The sequence below is a fragment of the Kogia breviceps genome, chromosome 1 (genome assembly GCF_026419965.1).
Source record: "Kogia breviceps isolate mKogBre1 chromosome 1, mKogBre1 haplotype 1, whole genome shotgun sequence".
NCBI lineage: Eukaryota > Metazoa > Chordata > Mammalia > Artiodactyla > Physeteridae > Kogia > Kogia breviceps.
Genome location: NC_081310.1, coordinates 188,169,875 through 188,193,042, shown reverse-complemented (window position 1 = coordinate 188,193,042; position 23,168 = coordinate 188,169,875). Strand labels below are relative to the sequence as shown.

The window sequence follows — 23,168 nt, the reverse complement described above, 5'->3', positions numbered from 1 at the left end:
ATAAAACACAGACTTACTCGAGCATGGACTTGAGGATATGGGGAGGGGGAGGGGTGGGCTGTGACGAAGTGGGGGAGTGGCAGGGACATATACACACTACCAAATGTAAATTAGATAGCTGGTGGGAAGCTGCTGCATAGCACAGGGAGATCACCTCTGTGCTTTGTGACCGCCTGGGGGGGTGGGATAGGGAGGGTGGGAGAGAGGGTGATGCAAGAGGGAGGAGATGTGGGAGCATGTGTGTATGTATAACTGATTCAGTTTGTTGTAGAGGGAAAACTAACACACTATTGTAAAACAATTATACTCCAATAAAGATGTTAAAAAAAAAAAAAAAGAAAAGAAATGGCTGTGGTTCTCCTACCACACAGTGGGGGATTTATTTCAGCAACACTCTGACTAGGGTAAGTGATGTGTTCTCCTCTCCACTGTAGACCAGGAGGCCTAAAGGCAAGTCTGTGGCCATCTCCAGCAAGTGCCTAGGGCCTCAGGATTTTGTGACCAGCAGGTCACAGCAGGAACATTATCTTGCTGCCATATGCTAATTAACACTCTGCTTTGAAAGCCCCTTTAGAAATAGTCAGGGTGTGAATGAATTCATTTGAATCAAAATCAAGGGGATATGGTTCTGGGGAAACTGCATCCATCATCCCTGTTCGTATCTAACTGTGCCACCCCAGGAGGGTCACTGATTGTCTCTGAGCTTCTCCCCTGATCTGTAAAATGGGCAGCTAACCTCCTGCTCTTCCAGCCTCCAAAGGGGGTGGCAGGGACTGAGGGAGGAGCTTGTGCAGAGGGGACAGAGTCTCAACAGATGTGTCTGTAGATGGAGTCTGGGCTCCAACAGGAGGGCTTCTAGGAGGAGGTGACACCCGGCCACGCCCTGGGTGCTTACCTCTGCTGAGCTCATTGTCAGCTAGACCACTGGTTCCCAAATACAGACCAGGACTTTGGTGACTGTCTTTCTTTGGAAGGATTATCTTTTTTTTTTTTTTTTAAGTATAGTTGATTTACAATATTGTGTTAGTTTCATGTGTACAGCAAAGTGATTCAGTTATACGTATTTTTTTTCAGGTTATTTTCCATTACAGGCTATTACAAGACATCGAATATTGTTCCCTGTGTTAGACAGTGAATCCTTGCTGCTTATCTACTGTATATATAGTAGTGTGTATCTGTTAACAGAAGGATTCTTTGATTCTATCCTTGCTTCCTACTCCCTAGGCTGGCGAGTGGGTCAACTTTTCCAAAGCGATGGCAAAGCTGGGGGCAGCTGCTGTTTTTAACTTCTTCTTGGCAGGCGCGATGTTGGCACCTTTTACGAGAGTCCCCTAAGACTGCCTTTGGAAGATTTATACCAGTGCACGGAATTCAAAATCTTGCAGGGACTCTACGTCCTTTTGGAGGCACAGACCCCATGTTGCATGCTTATGTGCTGCCCGAGAGACAGACCCCAGATTCAGGGGAGAGGCTGAGCCCTGTCCGCCCACTGGACTTACAGACACCTGGTACCGCACGTCCGAAGTCCACACCTCCTCGTCCCCCACCACGCACGGGACGGCTTCCGTCTGGCCCTTCAGCTCCTTCAAGGCCTGGGGAGAGGAGGAGAGGTCAGATGAGCAATTCCTTCCCCTCTACTGCCCGCCTAAAACACCGATGCAGAGTCTGCCAACGCGGATGCCCAAGGAGGAATAGAAATGAGGAGGGGGCTGGGCGGGGTCTGTGGTCAGAGACGCTGTGCTTGCTTCCCAGAGGCGGGGGCAGACTCAGCTCCCACACTGTCACTTCCTGTCCTGCAGGAAGGTAAGGCCAGTATTGCCAGGTCTTCCCATTAGAGAAAAGATTTAAAAATGTGTGTCTGAAATTTATGTGAAATCTCACAATTTTAGAACACTGGCAATTAATGGGAGAATTCTTTTTTTTTTGGCCACACCTTGCGGCTTTGCAGCTTGTGGGATCTAAGTTCCCCGACCAGGGACTGAACCCACGCCCTCGGCGGTGAAGGCGCAGAGTCCTAACCACTGGACTGCCAGGGAATTCCCGGGAAAATGTGTTTAGGCATAAAATATCTGTGGACTTATGACCCCTGACCTGGCACCCCAAAGAGACCCAGGTTGCCACCCTACTGTTCCCAGGTCCCCCACCCCCCTCCAGATGCACAGCTCTCCCCAGATTCCCAGTTTCCTCCCGGGGCTGGGAGCAGGGGCAGGAGGGCGTGTGTGGCTGTCGGCACGGAGAGGTATGATGGGGGCTGCTGAAGGCCGTCTCTGCCCCGGGCCCTACACCACTGGGTGCTCCCCACCCTCCCATTACCTTCTGCAGTGCATCTCGCTCAGGGCTGCCCTGCGTGAATGCCAAGACGGGCTCATTGGCCACCTTCAGGGAGGAGACGTGCTTCCAACACAGCCTGGGGAGCGAGGGTGGGGAACAGAGGTGGACAGGTGAGCAGCGGCCACCACCAGCCCCAGCCCTTCTGTCTCTGACAGGGGCTCCTAGGTTGGCCCAGCCTCTTGAAATCCAGGACAACTATAGAACTGGGGGACAAGAACCAGCCTTGGGATCCAAAACCCAAGTTCAAGTCCAGATCCTGCCACTCTGTGTCCTCGGGCATGTTTCTCCACCTAGCAAGTGAGAATAATCATAGAAACTCACATGGTTGCCTGAAGTTTTTTTGTTTTCGTTTGTTTTGTTTTGTTTCCCGGCCGCACTGCACATCCCATGGGATCTTAGTTCTGCGACCAGGGGTCGAACCTGTGCCCCCTGCAATGGAAGCGCAGAGTCCTAACCACTGGACCACCAGAGAAGTCCCTGGTTGCCTGAAGTTTAAATTCATAGGTGCAAAGCCATGGCTTAGTGTTTTGCACATAGAGAAGGCTTATTCTCCATTTACTTCCCCACAATGCAGACTTTCTTCCAAACAGACCCAAGTTACTTCTTTCTCTAAGCAGGAAAGTCAGAGCATTCCAGAGCTCAGTGTCATCAGAATGTGAAACAGCTGAGACTCCCTTGGCACAAAGAGCTGAGCTCCGGGTGGGCAAGAAGGGCCAAGAGGTGGGCCGTGAACTTGGAGGAGTGCTCTGAGCTCTGTTTACAGACACAGGGAGAGCTGCTGTTGGGGTATGGGGTCTGATTCCTGGGTACTGAGCTCCAAGAACTCCTTGTTCTGCAGACCCCATGCAGTCTTAACCTGTATGACCTCACTGATGAGTGCCCACCAGTGGCCCCCACCCCGAATGTATCTGGGGGTCCCAAGGTGGGAGGTCAGGTGGGTAAGAGTCAGTCATTCCACTCACGGACGTAGAGAACAGACTCGTGGTTGCCAAGGGGGAGGGGGTTGAGGGAGGGATGTAGTGGGAGGTTGGGATTAGCAGATGCGAGCTACCGTATGCATAAACAATAGCAAGGTCCTACTGTAGAGCACAGGGAACTATATTCAATATCCTGTGATAAGCCAAATGGAAAAGAATATTTAAAAAAAGAAAGTATATATATGTATAACTGAATCACTTTGCTGTACAGCAGAAATTAACACACCATTGTAAATCAACAATACTTCAATTAAAAAATTTTTTTGTTAATGAAGAATTATTGTTCACAAGTGATCCCAAGTAAGTCACACAGTATTCTATTGTCTTAATACTGGTAAAAATGGTACACAAACAAAATAACATATACTTAAATGAAAAGAGTTATAAATACAGCCTTAAAATTTTTCAAAAACAAAAAAAAAGACAAAAGAGTCAGTCATTCCAGAGCTGGAGGAACCCCAGGGGTGGGACTTCCCCTCCAGGCCTCAGTTTCCCCATCTGTAAATGAGGACAGTAATGAGGACAAAGCCCACCTAGGGCTCAGGGGGCACATCAGATTTGATAACACCATCCTGGCATCCGAAAGGCCTCGCCCGTGGCACGGTGACAGAAGGTAATTGTGATCCTAAAAGTAAAAGGACTAGGTCAAGATCAAGATCAAGAGAAACCTGGATTTGAATCCAGAAAAACCCAGACGTATCTCCCCCTGGTGTCAACAGATAACTGGTCGCCGAGGTAGGGAGGACACGCACCTGGGGGTCCATAGCACCTCCAGGATGAAGGTGTTGGAAAGAACCTGTCATAGGATTGGGGTTATAGAGGGGTAATTTGGGGAGGGTTTAGGCAGCTGGGGCTGGCTCTGGATCAGGAAGCTCAGCAATTCTACGGTGGGGTGAAAGAGTAGCAGTTCCTCACTCGGCGAGGTGGTGGGGGATGCCTGGTACTTTGTGGGTGGCATGGTGACCTCTGTGCTTAGACAAAACTATAAAGAGGGCCTGTTCTGTCCATTTCATCATGGCCTCCGGTGACCTTGTCTGAGGCTGGGTTTCTGCGAGGTTGTTTATGCCCAAGAGATCCAAACAAAACGGCTACGAGTACTGGGCACTTTTTTTTTTTTCTCACTGAGACCGGGTCTGGGGGCTCGAAGACCCAGCCTGGGAGGCCAGGAGGAAGGACACAAAACCAGGGGCCGTGAGAGCGGGTCCTTCATTAATTCTACAAGGTTACTGGGCACCTGCTCCTTTTCTGGAGACACAGTGGTGATCAAGACAGCAAGGCCTGTGGCTGCATGCAGCTGACCTCCAGTGGGGGACGCGGGTAGGAAAGGAACACAGAGGTGACAAAGGGGACAGGAAAATGAGGACCGGGAAGGACAGGGCTGCTTCAGCGGGGGTGGTCAGGGACGGCCTCTCGGAGGAGATGACCTCTGCCAGAGACCTGAACAAGGTCTGAGAAGAGCTGGAAAGAGCATTCCAGACAGAGGGACAAGCAAAGGGAAAGGCCCAGAGCAGGGAACATGAGTCAGGAAGAGCAGAAAGGGGCCTGTGCAGTGGAAGGGGAGGAAACGGATGGGGAGGGAGCAGGGCCGGAGCCCTGGGGCGCTCTCTCCTGCCCCTCCCTCCAGGTCCACCCCAACCCTGCCCACCACACCCAAGGAAGCCAGCAAGCCTCAGGCCCCACCCTTCCCCAAACAGAGGAAGAAATGTGAGGCTCCTCGGCCCTCTGTGGAGCTGTGTGACCTTCAACTAGATTCCTCGGTATAACACGGAGACACCCATCACCCGGGTTATTCTGGAGATCTGAAGAAATAATAAAGCAAAGCTACACGTGTGCCCCCAAACTGAAAATCCACACGGCCCCCTCCCACCTACAGCAGTGGGGAAGAATGGAGAGGCCAGAACATTTCAGTGGCCACAGGTCTCAACAGCCCGGCAGGAAACGGGAGGGTGGCGTCTACTCCTCCACCCCCCACCATCTGGAAGGTTCCAGATGCCTCTCTCTGGGCCTCAGTAGCAGCACACCACCACAAAGCAGTGAATCAGATATCACCTGGTTCTCTTCAAGCCAGGAGAGAGCCGCTGCGTGCTGGGCTGGGAGCCAGAAGCGGGGCCACCCAAGCCTTCTCTTGACCCCAAATCCTGGCGGGTGTGAAAAGCAAAGGCTCTGGAAGCAGACAGAGCCTGGACGGACCCCCACACCTGCTCGAGACCTCAGCACATTATTACAAACTCCGCAGGCCTCTGTTTCCTCACCTGAAGAATGAGTGACACCATGTTCCTCACAGGGTCATTGTAAGGATGACAAGGCTTGCCTCTCCTCACCCTTCCTGCTCTTAGGTTTTCCTAAGAAACTGTAAAGGTCTTCCAGAATGTTTACTCCACCAGGCCAGGCTTTCAAAGACAAACTGGTTCCCAGACACCCCTGAGGGTCAGGGGCTGGCCTGGGGGCTCAGTAAACACTGCTGGAATAAACGTAGCCCCGTGTCCCACCAGGGCAGAAGTTCAAAAGGTAGCAGCTACCAGCCCTCCTCTCCCTGTTCCCTCCCAAGCAAGGTCAGAAACAGAAATCCTACAGGTCTCCACCTACCTTCCCCAGGGCAGAGGTCCACTGTGACCTCAGGATCACATGCCCCCACGGCTTTCCCTCTGCCTGGAAAGTCTCCAGGCCCTGGCCCCACTGTCCATACGTCCCTAAGTCCGAACGTAGCTCAGGGAACAGAGACTAGTTCAAAGTTCAGCCTGAGTCAACTAGAGCGAAAAATAATCCAAGGATGCCTGACAAACTTTTTTTTTTTTTTTTTTTTTTTTGGCTCATGTGCCCTTTGGGATAACATGAGCACCCTTCCACTGGCTCAGGGAAAGGCAGCGTGACCCACTCACAGGACTTGCGGCCTCTACAAGGATCTGCGAGGCCCCATTCATTCATTCAGTCAGTCAGTCAGCACATATCTATCCCTCACGGCAAGGATGCAGACATAGGTCAGATGAGGTCAAACGGCTCACCCAAACCGTGTGTTCAACACACCTGGCAGGTGCCTGGCTCTGGGACACAGAGGTGAATCCGACCCAACCTTCTTACGGCGGCTCTCAGCCCTCCCGCTTCAGGAAAGAAGCATAAGGCAGTGCCTGAATTTGACTCAGTTTCCCCTAACAACCCGGGGGTCCCCTTCTGCTCACCTGGGGACTTCACGGCCTGGGCCTGAGACCCCAGCTGCCCCTCCCCATCCTCAGCAGGTACCAGGATCTGAGCTAAAAAGCCTGCAACACCAAAACAAGGCCTGCGATGGGTGAAGTTTAGAGCCTGCAAGCTCTGAAATTTACAAAGGGGAAAACTGAGGGGGCTGCTGCGAGGGGCTGAGCTGCCAGGGGCTGAGCTCCCAGGCCACCCCTCGGCCTCCACCCTGGTCCAAGGCACCATCAGCTTTTGCCTGGACAACTACAACAGTCATTCCGGCTGCACTGACTCCAAGCTCCTCTCAAAACTGCTGGAATAAACTTAGTCCTGCGTCCCACCCACGGCAGAAGCTCAAAAGGTAGCAGCTACTGGTTTTCATAGTCTTAACATGAAAACATGATCAATACAGAGAGACGGAGGGTAAGTGCTCAGCTCATTACTTAGTGGCTTCCCATTTCTTCTACAATAAGGAATCAGAATCCTGGGACTTCCCTGGTGGTCCCGTGGTTAGGACCCCGCACTTCCACTGCAGGGGGCACAGGTTCAATCCCTGGTTAGGGAACTAAGATCCCGCATGCCACATGGTGCGGCCAAAAAAAGAAAAGAATCAGAATCCTTACTGAGGCCTCCAGACTCATTTCCCATCACCCCCACCCCCTCCCACCTCATCTGCTGCAATCCTGACACCCTGGTCTCCCCACTCCACCCCACCCCCATCTCCCTCTGCAGGGGATACCAGCCTCGCCCTGCCTGGATGGGACCCCTATCAGATCATCTCACAGGTGACAACCCTCACTGCAGAGCTCTGACTGTCTGTGCTCCCACACTGCCCAGACCACAGTAAGCATATGAGAAATACCTTTAAAACAATTAACACACAAGTGGACACCAGGCCCCCGGGACGGACGGGACTCCCAGGCCAATGTTCTTTTGCTGCAAGCAGGTCCCCAGCGGCTGGGGTCAGGGCAGCCAAGGCCAAGGAGAGGACTAGAAAGGAAATTGCCTTTGCTTCGTTCAGCTTCCAGGCTTTTTCGGCTGTTATCTGGGACCTGATAAGACCAATCCTCCTTATCACTGAGATAAGGGACCAGTGATGGAGGTGAGCCGAGAGAAAGTACAGAGCCCAGGGCAGGGCCAGAAGGGAGGGGCCTGAAGCCCAGGATGAGCTGCCCTGGAAAACTTCAAAAGAACTTTTCTGAAGCATTTATGGCATGCCTGACATAGTGCTAAGTGATGACCTTATTGAATCCACCCGACAACTATATTACCCTGCACACTCTTCTTACCTCTATTGTACAGGGAGGAAGCTGACGTTCAGAGATTAAGGGCTCATGGTCACAGCTGGTGGAGTGACGGCGCAGAATCTGAACCCAGGTTTCCTCACTTAGGAGACACGCTTTGGCAGAAGCATGGGGAGCATCTCAGACACCTTTGACCAGCTGATGGGACAGGTTCATCCTCCTCACCGCCCAGCTGGCACCTCCTCTTTTCTCACCTGAGCAAAGAGGCCACCCTGAGGTGGGGAGTGAAGCTCAGGGCTTTCACTGCATAACAATGCCCGCTAGTGGGGGAGGGGATCAAAATAATGCTTGAAGCAACACATTACGTTTTCTAGGTGCTGGCCACTCTTCAAAGTGCTTTTCGCATATGACTTCCTTTATTCTCCAAGACAATTCCACATGGTAGCGACTATGATCTTTCTTTTCCACCTGGGAACAAGAGGCAGCACAGAGAGGTCGAGCAACCTGCCCAGGGCCACACAGCTGCTAAGAGGTAGAGCCAGGATCCACCCCAGGCTGTCCTGTGGGCCATTCCAACGGCAACTGTTCAGCACCTGCTGTGTGCTGAGCCAGGTGCTGGGCACCGGAAGCCAAGTTCCCCCGGGTCCGTGTGCTGATGCCAAATGCTGCCTGAGTGAGGATTTTGATACCTTTAGGAGCAAGTACTATGATCACTGTAGGTTCTACTTTTTCTTTTACTCAATTTATTCACAGAGCGCACACTGAGTCCCAGGCCCCCACCAAGCCACTTGTCACGTCATCTCTAATCCTTGTACTACATGCCTGTCAATAGGATTATTCCCATTTTACAGACAGGGCACTGAAGGGCCAAAGGAGAGCTGCCTTGGCGAGGCCACAAAGTGCTGGGTGAGCATGGGTTCACCAGGGGAGGACATTCCAGGCAAGAGGCACTGCCCTGGCCACCGCCTGGAGGAGTGAAAGGGCAGAGTATGTCCAGGGAATGCTGGGAGGTACCAGGCCCCCGCCCAGCACAGCCTCTGCCCATCCCAGGGGCGGGCAGCCTGGGACAAGCACTGGGGTATTTTGAAATTGGGAAAATTAGACAGGCTGGTGGGCTGAGAGGGGTCCAAATTTACCAGGATTTCTGCAGGAGAATTCCAGCCCGCAAGCCCCCTGACACTGGGGGTCAGGGGGTGCTGAACTGGAGTCACCTCTGGACCCCGGCACCCAGCGAGGTCTGATACAAGAGTATGTAAGGGGGGCTTCCCTGGTGACGCAGGTTCAGGCCCCGGTCTGGGAAGATCCCACATGCCGCGGAGCGGCTGGGCCCGTGAGCCATGGCCGCTGAGCCTGCGCGTCCAGAGCCTGTGCTCCGCAGCGGGAGAGGCCACAACAGCGAGAGGCCTGCGTACCGCCAAAAAAAAAAAAAAAAAAGAGTAGGTAAGGGACAAAAATTAACATTTATTGTGAGCTTCCTATGAGCCCGGGTTAGTTCTTTTATTTATTAAATTTATACATAAATGTACATCTTGGCTCTTTCCAAAGAGAATTTACAGAGGACACCCATGACAAAGTTAATGAAATAGAGAAAAGGGCAGGCAGGTCAGGGCCAAAGGAGACAAAAGGCAATCAAGTGGGAGGTCTGGTGTTGACCAGCTGAAGGCCTTGGACAAGTTTTCCTTAACTTCCACAGGCCTCAGCTGTTTAATCCGTGAAGTGGGGATAGTAACACCCACATCATAGGTTGCTGAGGAGCTAAGTAACATCATCCACATAAAAGGTAAATAGTAGCCTGTAGTGACCATCCCTGGGCCATCCGTAAAGGCCAGGTGTTTGTCATGATTGTCTCCCAGACTGGTTGTGATAAATCTCTGGTGGCAAGTAAGGAGTCATTCTTTCATTCACCAAATGTTTGCTGAGGGCTTACCAGGTGGCAGTCACAGTTCTAGGCCCTGGGGACATATAATAAGGTAGATAAGTCTCAAGTGAAAAAGCAAGCTACAAAAATGGATTTGGGGCTTCCCTGGTGGCGCAGTGGTTGAGAGTCCGCCTGCCGATGCAGGGGACACGGGTTCGTGCCCCGGGTCCGGGAGGATCCCACGTGCCGCGGAGTGGCTGGGCCCGTGAGCCATGGCCACTGGGCCTGCGCGTCTGGAGCCTGTGCTCCGCAACGGGAGAGGCCACAACAGTGAGAGGCCCGCGTACCACAAAAAAAAAAAAAAAAAAAAGGATTTGCAGGGGAGCCCATTTTTATGTTGTTTTTCTAAAGCACATATATTCCTGGAATATTAAAAGGCTAGTAATCAAAGTGACAGCAGTGGTTACTTCTGTGTGGTGAGCTGCCAGGTGATTTTTTGTAACCCTTTTTTGCTTTATCTGTACTTTGTACAATGGACACCTGCTAATTAAATAAAAAGGAAATGCACAATCAAGAGTATGTTTAAAAACTGGTTGAGATTCCTGGCACTCCAGGCAGAAAGGGAAACACTGCAGAACATCACCCATCTCACTTCCCCTAGACATGGTTTTTCTCCGCTTCACGTACAGGACACTGAGAGATATCACTAAAAATGTCCTAAAGCTGTTTCTCCATAAATGCAGACATGGCATGCCACAGGAGTGTTCTAAGTATCTGTCGACTAAATAAACAAGTGACCAAACACCAAAACTGTTCTTCTAGAACCATGGCTCTCAACTAGGAGTGATTTTGCCCCCCAGGTGACATTTGGCAATGTCTGGAGACACTATTTTGTTGTCACGGCTGGGGGATGCGATGGCATCTGGTGGGTGGAGGCCAGGGATGCTGCTAAACATGCTGCAATGCATAGGGCACCTCCCACAGCAAAGGATTATCAGACTCAAATGTCAATACTGCCGAGGTTGGAAACCTGGTCTGGGGCAGCGGGCCAGCTGCTGTATCTGAAGAAGTAACCTGAACCGGCAGATCTGGTTGCAAAACGCTTTCTCTGATTGCAAAATGCTTTTTCTCCACTCAGGAGGCTTTGTAATTAAGAGCATGAGTCTGGAGTCAGACTGACTGCGATTTTAGTCTCACATTTGTCTTAACAGGCCGATAAGTTTCCCATCTGTAAAATGGTAATAATACAGGGCTTATCTGCACAATCAGGCCTATGGTACTTGATTGCTTGATAACTATTGCTGTTATGAGCATTTTTTTTTTTTTTCAGAATAGGGATTTCTTTCTACCAGATATTAGAGGGTTTGTTTTGGTTTTTTTTTTTTTAATGTTTAAGGCTTTCTTCCCCATTACACTGAAAACTCTTGGAAGGCTCCCATCCACGTGTAAATCCCCTGGGTACCCGCCCCTGCAGTGTTTAGCAAAGCACGTGCACCCGGTAGGTACTCAGTAAACAGGTGAATCTATGTGGCTTCCATCTAGGGTCTGAGAGGGATGGTCTCAGAGTGCAGGGAGAGGCCTGCAAATGGCACCACGCTGAGGGTGTAGTGAGCATGGCCCCCGTCCTCAGTTTGGAAAAAGAGCCCTTCTTGTCCATGTCCTCTTCCCTATCCCACTCCACCACAGAGAATACACAGCAGTGCTGGGACTCATCCGTGCCCAAGGCACCCCTGCACCATCCCTTAGGACACTGATTAACTCAGAAAGGGCATAGCTCAGCAGGCGAGATGTAACTGGTGAGTCCCAGAGGTCAGGCAAACACTGGGGGCAGGAGCTGCCCAGCTCTGAAAGGGAGGTGGACAGAAACACAGGTCCATAGGGGTGCAGCCTCACCAGACTGTGAGCCCCTCTGGGGCAGGAACTGTGTGTTACCTACCTTCTCTACCAAGCCCAGAGGCAGAAAGGGGCTCTGAGAATACTTGTCGCTGAGTGGGCAAGGGTCCAGGAACCCAACTCCACAGTGCAGGGGTTTGCAAATCTGGGTTTGCAGGGCAGCTCCACTCTGAAACTGCACCTTGGTTTCTTCATCTGTAATTTGGAATAATAGCTACCCACAGGAGAAGTTTAAATAAGAGTGATAATGATGGTCATGATTAATAGTAACTGGGCTCTGCCTATGTGCCAGGCATTGTTCAATGCACTTTACATGTAGCAACTTATTTATTAATCATCGCAATAAGGCACCTACCCCAAGTGCGTAGCACAGGTTTGGCACATTCTACTCACTCCTTCTGGCTGTCAGAAGAAAGGAGTCCTTTTTGCTGCCCAAACAACTTGAAAAAAGGGGAAGGAGAAAAGAGAGAAATAGAAATGCCGGTAGACAGAAGAGGGGGAAGACCCAGGGAGGGTCCTGAATGTGAGACCGAGGGTGGGGAGGTGAGAAGCGGGGTGTGCTAAAAACAGAGGTGCCCTGGGAGGAAGGCACTGCACTCCGGCGGTGGGCAAATTTCGAAGATCCAGTATCAGAAGGACGAGTGATTAAGCGGCTACTTTCCAAGCGTGGGAGCCAACAGGGCACCGAGGCACCCCACCCCGCCGCAGGATTCGGGAAGGGGGTCCCCCTAGCTGAAGGAAGACCTTTGGGAGACGGGGGGAAAGCAATGGGAGGAAGGCCTGCGTGGGGGTCGGGCGGCATCAGAGGAAGTGACCCCCCGGCGGAGGGGAGCCCCCGGAAAACCCGGCGAGGGTCTGGCAGGGAGGGAGTCCGGCTCGGGGACGAGGGAGCGCCCAGCGACTCCCGGGACCCCGGGCCAGCAGGCGCCGCAAGGGGTCTCCCCAGGCCCGGTGCTCACTCACCCGGCAGCCCTCCACGGGCGAGCCAGCAGGGCGCGGCGGAGAGCCGGCGGCGGCAGCAGCATCTTGATCTTTCGGCCCTACTGTTCGCTGGACCGTTCGCCCCCGGAGCGGCTCTACTGCGCTGCCCCGCCCTGAGCGCACCACCTCGGCTGGCGGGGGGAACATGTCACCCCAGCCGTCCTCCAAGCCAGGCTCAACCGAAACGCCTCTGTACTCACCTTCTGCTAATAAAATAATTCCACTTTTAGGGAATGATAAAGGACGTTATTTGACATAGGGAAACACTGCCCAAAAGAGAAGCCTTGAAATGTACACACTTCCCCCTCCTCTCTTTATGGTATGACCCAGTCGCCCTCCAAAGGGGGCCGAGGGCAAAAGGGAGTGAGCTCCATCGACCAATCAGAATGATACATGGAAGCTCCTGGACCAATCAGAGGGTCGGTCATGTAACAGCCTTCTTAGGCCGGGATAGAGGGGCTGAAGCAGCCAATAAGAGAGCGGGAATGGGACACGTGTGAGGCGGCGCGGAAGGACAGCGGGTCTGCCAGTCAGGTGCAGCTGGCCCTACCACTCTCGCTGTCCGTGGCCAGTGGCTGCCAGACTATTCGACCGTGTAGGGCCGCATAGCGGCCAGCCCCCTACCTCAACTCGGGGGCTGCAGCCCCTGGAATGAGCCTGCTGCTCCTGGCTCTAGCCTCCTGGTTGGGACTCAGCCGCCCTCCACCTCCCGGCCTGGCGCGGGGCCACCCAGCTTCCTGAGGCCTAGCGCTTAGATAAATCAGCCTGCTTCTTTGCAGATTACCATCAATAAAAGATAAAACCGGAGCCAGTCTATGCTCAGGCTTTCCTTCAAAGCCTATGAACGCGGAACCAGTTGCTCCTGTGCTTTATTTTTGCGCCCCGCACCAAAATTTGAATTTTGGGGGAAGTTTTCTGCATGATGAGCACGTGAACGTTATTTAAAACTCAGATTCTGAAGTCTTCCAGAGGAGGGAATCTTAGGGACCCATTCGATTCCTAAAGTACTGTTATAGCTTTTCTAACGCTCTCTTCTAATATATCTGTTTATATTTCCTCCAGCAGCGTATACCGAGAACTTGCTTAGGAGTCAGAGTTCAGCTGCTGATCATGGTTTCTCCCTATGACAAGGGCGAAATACGTAATTTTTCCTTGGCTTCAGTTTCCAAGTCTGTAAAGTGGGGGTAATAATACCGACCTTAGAACACCCTCATTATATCATGCTACTCCTCTCTCCAGGAGGGCACACTCTTTAAGGCACTTTGGAGAATTTAAACAGAGTGGGGAGTGGGAAAGGAAACTACAGTCGTCCCTCGGTCTTGGTGGGGCATTGGTTCCAGGAGCCCCCACAGATACCAAATCCATGATGCTCAAGTCTCTTACATAAGATGGCACAGTACAGTCAGCCTTCCCTATCCAAGGATGAGAAACTTGCAGATTCGGAGAGCCATTTGTACGTTAAGCACAAGTCTTAGAGATGGTAAAAAGTTAATTGGAATTGGTAGTGGCTGTTTTTCTTCATCCTTGAAGAAAACCCTAGTCATGGGCCCAGTTCACACGGTCAATGTCTCCCTGAATTCAGCCATTAACAGAAAGAAACTAGAATATTGGACAGTGTCAAATCCAGAGCCTAGGAGGTAGCCTTTCAAGGGTACTGTGAGGAGGTTTATGAAATGGGGTCGAAGTGATTAAAATAGGACCTCAACTCCAAACCAGGCTATGCCAGTTATTCAGTCTGTGATCTCTCTGGCTCTCTTCCCCTTCTGTAAAATATGTATAATAATTCCTGCTTTAACTACTTCTGAAGGTTTTATTGTGAGATGCAAATATAACAGGTGATGTGAAATTTCCCTATTTGATCACTAATCAGCTAATTATTTTAGTGGTTATGTGGCCCACCGTCCTCTTGCCCCTCCCCATCACCTCTTTATCCTTAATTTATTTTATCCTTAATTTTTTAAAAAAGGCACCATCTGGGCTTCCCTGGTGGCGCAGTGGTTGAGAATCCGCCTGCCGATGCAGGAGACACGGGTTCGTGCCCCGGTCCGGGAAGATCCCACATGCCGCGGAGCGGCTGAGCCCGTGAGCCATGGCCACTGAGCCTGCACGTCCGGAGCCTGTGCTCCGCAACGGGAGAGGCCACAACAGTGAGAGGCCCGCATACCGCAAAAAAAAAAAAAAAAAAAAAAAGGCACTATCAATTCTAAGACATTTCACTTTATTTAAAAGAAGCCAATATACAGGATATAAAGGGCATGATATTTACAACAGTACAGTAAACAGGTTGGTTTCCGGTAGGATCAGTAGTCTTTCAGTGAATATAAACCCCCCCTTCCCCTTGACGCTAGACCCAGCTGGCAGACAAACAGCGACAGTGGGGTGGGATGGGACTTCGGGATAGAAAGTCTCCCTGGATGGGGCTAAAAATCAGGTAGATGCTAAAATGTCCACAAAGGGGTCTGTGGGTGGGGTTGCCTTTGCCTCATCTCTTTGAGGGCTTTGGCAGAGGGAATGGTGAGGGATTTAGCCTGAGACTCACACGCAGCCCACCCTGCCTGGAAATCTTCCTTCCACTCATGGAAAATTCCCTTCCAGAGAGAATCTGCCTTTACCGACACCCACCTGGCTGCTTCCAGACTCCCCACTCTAGGAGAGGGCCCTTCTAGAACCAGAGCTTAGTGTCTCAAGGTGGAGGACCCAGGAAGCTCCCAGCACCCTAGTTCCTCATCCAGGTCCCTGGAAGAGCACAGCAAGGACTACATCCCAGGCCTTGGCCTGGGGTTGGCTCAGCCAGGGCTGGGCTATAGGCATCTCATGGCATTTGCACTCCTGCTCCAGCTGCCTGACACCCTTGGACCCACTGAGGCCCAGGCCCCAAGGAAGCTGTGGGTTCCCTGAACCAACAGCCCATTGCCACCCACACCCTACTGCTTCTCAGCTCTCTCCAAATACAGCTGACTTGGCAATGGATCTTGGCAGACCAGAGTCTGAGCAACGAATCGGAGCCCACCCTCTGAAGCAGAGCTTGTCCCCTACCTAGTGCCCCCTTTCCCTCCCACCACCCACCTCCGTTCTGAATTCCCCACGGCCCACCCACTCCCACAAGTGCCCACCCCCCTGGACTTCCAAGGACCAAGGAGCTGGGGGATCAAGGGACAAGGAAATGAGGTGAGGGGTGACCTGAACTCTGCTGAAGCCGCTCGTGGGTGTGGATGAGTATGTGGTGAGGATGCGGAGACAGGTGAGGGGTACTGATTATATTAAATCCAGCAGCAACATGCATCTTGTCCACAGAAAAATGCTGGGCTACCATAACTGCCTACCCTAGATTTAAAAAAACTTTCATAAAAATAGATGAGAGTCTCTTGCTTTATAAATTGATTACATTTAGCTTAAGTTACACTTTATATGATCCCCTGCCCCACACCCTCTCTCCCATCCCAAGCCAAAGTGGTTTGATTCTCCACAGGTCATCTGAGCTACATCCACAGAGCTAAATCCATGATGGACAGGCCCATCAGAGACCTCTAGACACACTGCCACAAGAAAACAAAATGTGTTTACTTGCCAATCATTTTTTTCCCTGTTCAGAGTCTCAGAGAAGTGTGTGTGTGTGTGTGTGTGTGTGTGTGTGTGTGTGTGTGCGCGCGCGCGCGCGCGCACGCTCCCACAACCAGGGAGCCCAAAGGAAGCTACTCTCCCTGTCCCTCCCCAATCCTCTCTTTTTATAAAACCCCCCAAAATAGGAGAGTGAGAGAGGGCAGCACAGGAGAGCCCATCTGAGACCAATTCTAAAATACCAATGTCAATATGACACTGGGCTGAGAAATAGAAAACCAAAATTAAGTATTTACATCTTTACAAAGGATGGACCAGTTCATCCCAACTGGACCTGGTGCTGCCCCAGCAAGCGTTGGGGTCTTTCTCGGCAAGCTGTGGGCCCATGGCAAGGGTACAAGCGAGGCCCACTGGCAACTAACTCAAAAAAGAACTTGGTGGGGAGGGAGGCAGCCAGGCCAAAACCAGGACCGCACCCTGAAGGCAGGTCACTAACACTCTTGCTGTCCCCCCATCCACCAGCCCCGAGTCCTTGCTCCCCAGCGAGAACAGCTATTGAAAACCAGCAAGATGGATCTTTCTGGCCAGCATCTGACTCTGGCTCCTGCCATTTGCATACTCCCCAGATGAATTCAGAGTACGCTAGTCCCCAAAGACAAATATCATCCTATGCATCCAAGGGGGAAAGCAAAAATAATACCATTGGACAGCAATCACCATGGTAACCTTAGTTACCCCCAAATACTTACATTGTTGCCTAACTGTCTTAACTCTAAAGACAGGTCTGTCACCCTCCCACCACCTTGAGGAAAAACCCGGGGCAGGCCTCCACTCTGCCTACCTGTCCACGGAATTCAATGCCTCCCTCACCCTGGGCAGAGGAGGCCCGAGAGGCGGCCAGTTTCCCGGCCTCCTAGAAACGGAAAATCTTTTCAGCAGCTGAGGTCCAAGCCCAACTGGCTCTGATAAACTTTGGTTAAAATAAAACTAAAACTAAAACAACAATGACAATAATAATCTGATATGTTTGAACCCTGTAACCTTGAGAACAAGGGTCAGTGAGGAGGAGGGGAAGGGGTGATCTCTCCTCCGAAACCTCGTCCCTCCACGTACCCAACAAGGACTATTTGGCTAATAAGAGATTCTGGGAATGGAAGACTTTCAGCCAGACTTTCACAGGGAAACAGCAGGAGGTTCCTCCACAACAACAACAACAACAACAAAGGAAAAAACTCACAATAAAGGCCACCAAGTTCTGATAAATAAAATTACACACAATCACTAACAATCTCCTCTCTCTCCATATATATATATATATATATTTATTTTTTTATTTATATAATATGAATATTATGTACAATGATTTTAAGACTGCAAAACAGGTGGGGGGAAATGGAAGAGAGAGGAGGTCCTTACAGATCACTGGTACCCTGGGAGGAAAGACAGGGCTCCTGATCCTACACAAGGCCAGACTTCCCCCTCTGCCTGCAGACACAAGCAGTGGGTAGCAAGGAGCTCTGGTCCTTGGGCACATTTTGCTCCTCTGACCTCCAGGGGGAGCTCCTGGGCCAACAAAAACAAAAATCGGCAATCGCACCCACAGTAGTGGGTCCAAAAAGAAATTTAAAAAACGAGCAAAGCTGGCTCTGCTGGCTCCAAGCTGAGATCTGGGGGTGGCCGCCACACAGTGCCCTTTGACTCAGGCCCTCTCAAGTCTGGGGAGATATGGCTCAGCTGAACTCCCCAACTGGTCAGTCAGTGAATTATGGAAAAAGGTGAGCTTATGTCCATGAGCAGAGCAAGGACGGCTCTCACTCGAGCTCCTACTCTCACCACCTCCTCTCTGCCAGCAGCCCCCGCTGGCTCCCTCCCCTCCCCTTCCCAATGCCTGCCAGTGGCCAAAGAGAGGGCCACTGCGGCACAGTGGAGAACCAAGATGGCGGCGGGCAGTACCGACCCAGCTCCGAGGTGGGGGGGGCGGGGGTAGATACCAGGCCTGGCCCCCTCCAGACTTTCTCACAGAGAAATTACAGATCTATAACCCCTTACTGGTGGCTGGGGAAAACATCAAGTCATCAGGGCAATAAAAGACCCGCTCCCCAACCCCAACCCACAGAGGTCCCAAGAAAGCAAGCAGTCAGGTGGCCGAGGGCCTTATGGGGCCCAGGCCTCGCGAATGACCTTGACCCAACTCCCTCCCAAGTCAGCGCTCACCCTCAGAGGTTGCGAGAGAGATCGCCCTAGCTTCTGCCTCCCTCCCAGCTCCAGGGGAAAACCAGGGATCTAGGAGAGGGCCTACCTTCCACAATGGTATAAGGCAAGCTGCTTTTTTTGTTGTTTTGTTTTTTGCATAGTAGTTTAAACACAGTGAGGTTCCGCCTTCCCCCACAGTGCCTTGTCCCTCTGCTTTGCCACTCGATCCAGAAAGAAAAGAAAAATTTGTCTTCCCTCCCTCCTTCCATCTTCTCTCTCTTTCAGTAAGTGGAAAACCCTCAGGAATTCCCCCACCCAGGCCTGGAAAGCTCACAAAGGCAAACAGCTCCTTCCTGGGGGGAGGTGGGCCATCCCAAGTCCAACTCCAGCAGAGGAGGGGGGGCAGAGCTTATGGCCAATCAGAGGAGCAGGTGGGAGGGTAGAAAAATGGCATTGTACCACGCCAGGGGCCCCCTGCCCTCACCTTAGAGTTTTGTATAAAAACACCTGCTAGGAATAATTCTTTGGAGCTCAAAGTGGCTCAGCTTAAGGGAAAAGGCACAGTTAACACTGCATCGTCCGGACAGAAGTCTGCATTTGTAATGTGGAGAACAATAGAAATTGACAGCACCATTCCTTGGGTGGGTGGATGGAGAAGGGGCACTGGTTGGTAGTGGGTGGAAGAAAGGAAGCAGCGGTCCCTTGGGGCCTCCAGAGAAGGGAGGGCATAGGAAGTCTGCGTGGCGAGGCCTGGAGCCCCACTTCCTGGCCCCGTGGGGAGAGGCGGGCAGAGGCCCCGTCACCAAGACCACCAGGCACGGGCTGGGGGACCTCAGTCATCAGCTGACCATGGGCTCCACATCCGCCTCCCGCTCAAACTCATCCTGGATCTCATCTGTACTTCCTGAGTCGCTGCTGGCCATGGAGCTAGGGGACGGTGAATTCCTGGAAGGCACAAGAGAATGGGGGACATCAGAGGGCAGCCTGAGGACCTCTGAAGGGATTCAAAGAGCTGGAAAGATGGAGCAGCCATTCCTGGAAAACCTAGCCTCAGACGGGGATCCTGCCCCGAGGCCCGCCCTTGCACCACTTGCCTTAGAATCTTCAAAGCCCAGAGCTGAACATGGCTATAGAGACCTATTGGGACGCCCTGCACCCACCTCTGTAATTGCTTGGTGCTGAGAGCGCCTTGGGGGCAGAAACCACGGGTCAAGGTCAGTTTTTACACTCCCATCACCTAACACACATTTGGACAATTAACTCAGAGCCCAAAGAGAGGCCACACGGGACAGTGGTTAATAGCACTGGTTCTGAATTCTCACTTTATCGCTGCTGAGCTGGGGGGCCTGGTGCAAAAGCTATTTTCCCTGCCTACGGCCGCTCCTCCATCCAAACAATGGAAATAACAACAGTGGCTTCTGGGAATCAGTGAGCTAAAGGTGACATGCTAATAAGCCCAGGGCCACACACACGCAACTCCCCCCTGCCTCTCCCTCTCTTACAGCCCAAACAACGGCCTGCAAGAATATCGTCATGATAAGAGGAACAATGATAATTCATATATCTTTGCTTCATGCCAAGCATTTTATGTGTATTATCTCGTTTTATTATTAGCATGTCTGTCTTCCCCGAAAGGCTGCATGTACCTTGAGGGCAGGGGCTCTGTCTTGGTTCTGGTGTCCCCCAGCAAATAAAAGAGGCCTGAGGCATGTCAGTCTCCCGGGGACAGACCCATATGGCCTTGGGTTGGAAGATGGGAAAGGAAGGAAAATGGCTTCCTAAGATGACATGTGAGCCCCGGCCACCACCCCCACCCACCAGCTCAGCAGGAAGTGGGGCGCGGGCTCCAGGAGGGCCAGGGCTGCGCATGTTCTGCTCATCACTGTATCCCCACGGCTTTGCACAGAGCAAGCCTTCAACAGTAGCTGTCGAATCAATGGGGGCAGGGCTGTTGTGAGCAGTCACGTGAGATTCGATGTGTAAGTCATCGGATGCATGGACAGGTGGATGGACGGATGGACCAATGGCCTGGGCAGGTGAAACCACCAGGCTTTAAGTTGCAGCCCCACAAATCCCGCCACCACCCCAAGGATGCCACCACCGCATTGCCAGGGAGGACAAGGCCGGGTACCTGTCTGCGGAGCCTTTGATGAGCCGGCGGCAGGTCTCCATCTGCACGTCCAGGCCCCGCTTCATGCTACACATCTCCATGTACTCATGCAAGTGTCGGTTCATGTCGCTCTTGGCCGTGGCCAGCTCCAGCTGAGAGGAACCAATATGGCACAAAGGGTAGGCGAAGTCATCCTCCCTCATAGCAGACCACTCAGCAACCGCCCGTCCTCAGTGGTGGTGGCAGCATCGGGGCCACCCCAGGACACCACGCCCTCGGGGCCCTCCCTCTGCCCTCTGCTCTCTACATACTGGTGCAGGGCCCCTAGAACCACTTCTGATGGAAGGTGAATGGTTGCTTAGCAACCACTGGGGCAGCCCTAGCAACTCCACCCTGTCCAGCATCCCTGCAGTCCTTTATGTGGACTGGATTAGAAAAGTCCTGAAGTCTCTCGTGTTTCTGACCCTTCTCCTCTACCCAGTGATACATCCCCCAGGAAAGGAGCTGGCCTTCTCTCTCTCCAGCGTGACAACAGCAGCGACTCTCACTGATAGATGTGGCCCAGCACACAGGCTCCAGAGCTGGGAGAACTGGGCTTACAGGCTGCTTCCTGGCTGGGGGGCCTTGGGCAAGTCACTTGGTCTCTTTTAACCTCATCTCCTCCTCTGTAAAATGGGGCACACAGTACCTACTGCATAGCGTGGAGGCACCCAGGTCCTTCTAGGTACATACGTAGGGTATGCAGATACCAGGGAGGGTGTATTTTTAAAGGGCTCAGTGAGTGCCCAGTGTCGCTTGATGTCACTCAAATGTCGGTTCTCATTATTTTGAGATCATCATCTCAGTCAATAACTTAAAAAAAAAAAAACCTCCCTGGGGCAAACATGGATCACCACCCCCATTTCACAGATTAGGAAACTGAGGCCCTAAGAGGGGTGTGACTTGCCCAGCACTAGGCAGGGAATCAGCAGATGTCCTGACTTCTGATCCTGTGTCTGCCTCGCTCCCCAAGCCCCTGTCCACAGAGGCACCTAATCACCGTGAGTCTCGGGGGTCACAACCGGGTGATGTGAACAAGCTAACGCCTCACCTCGATCTGGCCTATGGTCTCCTGGTACTCCTTGTCTCTCGTCTTGAAGAAGGATTCAGTCTCATGGATCAAGTTGCCCAGGTTTTCCTCTTGCTGGGGAAACAGAACAGAGGGGACAACTTAGCTGGGTGGTGAGGGCTGCAGGGAAAGAGTGGGGGATGCGGGATCGTGGAAAGGAAGTGCTCCCGGAGCCTACCTCCCAGCCTCTAAGAAGCCATGCCCAGCTCACCTCGCCCTGCAGGTCAATGCTCGGATTGCAGTTAGTGAAGTCCTCCCAGAGCAGAAGTGTGTCTTCGTTCTCCTCCCACGTCAGGCTGTCACAGTCATCGTCAAAATCAAAGGTCTCCCGCCTGTCGGAGGGGACACAGGAGGGCATGAGTGAACAGAGCCAGGCTCCAGGGGCCTGGACAGGGGAGAGCAAGGGACACCGCCCTGATGATTGGGCTCCTGCCAGGTGGCCATCCAAAAAGGCAGGGGCGGCGGCCAAAGGGGACACATGCCTTCTCCTTGGAGTTTAACTCTTTTCAAATGCAGAGTGTATTTACATATTATTAATACAATTTAAAATGTATATGCCTAAAGATACTAGGCTTTCATTAATGGAGACTAAAGATATTTTCCTCCCGAGTCCAATCTTGTGACTGTTTTCCTTTCATTTAATAACTCATTCCTGGAGCCCCTGCTATGCCTGAGGTGATTCATATAACCTTTTCTGCAACTTGGAAAGGTGGGTATTATTATTATTCCCATTTTACAGATGAGGAAACTGCAGCTCAGAAAGAATAATTCACTTGTCCAAAGCCACACTAAGCTAGGCTGTACCAGAAACTAGGGTGGATAAAAAAGAAAAAAATAATGTGTAGCATTATAATTATATAATATAATTATATAATTATAATTATATAATTATATATATAATTATATTATATAATTATAATTAATATAATTATATAATTATGATTATATGTGTAGCATTATAATAATTATAATAATGTGTAGCATACACCATGTGTAGCAACATGGATGGACCTAGAGATTGTCATACTGAGTGAAGTAAGTCAGAGAAAGACAAATATCCTATGATATCGCTTATATGTGGAATATAAAAAAAAAGGGTACAAATGGACTTATCTACAAAACAGAAATAGAGTCACAGATGTAGAAAACAAACTATGGTTACCAGGGGGTAAGGGAGGGAGAGATAAATTGGAAGATTGGGATTGACATATACACACTACTATATATAAAATAGGTAATTAATAGGAACCTACTGTATAGCACAGGGAACTCTACTCAATACTTCGTAATGGCCTATATGGGAAAAGAATCTAAAAGAGTGGATGTATGTATATGTATAACAGATTCACTTCGCTGTGTACCTGAAACTAACACAACATTGTAAATCAACTAGACTCTGATAAAAATTAAAAAAAAAAAAAAAAGAACCTAGGGCTGAAAGCCAGATCTTTCTGTTTCCTACAGCTTTTTCCTGCCCATCAAAACATCACCAAGCACCTATTATGTGCTGGGCACGGGACAGGCCACCACACATGCGTTAAAATGCAATTCATTCCATCCTCACAACAATCCTGTGAGGTGAGCATGATTGTTAGTCCCATTTTACAGGTAAGGAAATTGAGGCTCAGAGGGATTAAGTGGACTTCTAGAATAATACATGCTGGAAATCAGATTTGAATGCAAAGCCTGAGTGATTTCTGGGCTTCCCTATTCACTAGAACTGGAAGTAGGGTGATGGACCATA

At 51.3% G+C, this 23,168-nt stretch overlaps 2 protein-coding genes across 2 annotated transcripts in view; both read right to left on the bottom strand.

Annotated features, from left to right (window-relative positions):
* ALDH4A1 (aldehyde dehydrogenase 4 family member A1) overlaps nucleotides 1–12,568 on the bottom strand; it is a 32,257-nt gene extending 19,689 nt beyond the window's left edge. Inside the window, exons 1-3 of the mRNA XM_059054302.2 lie at nucleotides 12,438–12,568; nucleotides 2,314–2,407; nucleotides 1,500–1,592 (exon numbers count right to left, since the gene is read on the bottom strand). Coding sequence (XP_058910285.1) covers nucleotides 1,500–1,592; nucleotides 2,314–2,407; nucleotides 12,438–12,499 — 249 coding nt within the window. The 5' untranslated portion in view covers nucleotides 12,500–12,568. The remainder of the gene's footprint in view (nucleotides 1–1,499; nucleotides 1,593–2,313; nucleotides 2,408–12,437) is intronic.
* Nucleotides 12,569–14,656: 2,088 nt separating this feature from the next.
* Nucleotides 14,657–23,168, bottom strand: part of IFFO2 (intermediate filament family orphan 2) — a 49,922-nt gene continuing 41,410 nt past the window's right edge. The window contains exons 6-9 of the mRNA XM_059054316.2: nucleotides 21,636–21,756; nucleotides 21,407–21,499; nucleotides 20,338–20,468; nucleotides 14,657–19,151 (exon numbers count right to left, since the gene is read on the bottom strand). Coding sequence (XP_058910299.1) covers nucleotides 19,046–19,151; nucleotides 20,338–20,468; nucleotides 21,407–21,499; nucleotides 21,636–21,756 — 451 coding nt within the window. The 3' untranslated portion in view covers nucleotides 14,657–19,045. The remainder of the gene's footprint in view (nucleotides 19,152–20,337; nucleotides 20,469–21,406; nucleotides 21,500–21,635; nucleotides 21,757–23,168) is intronic.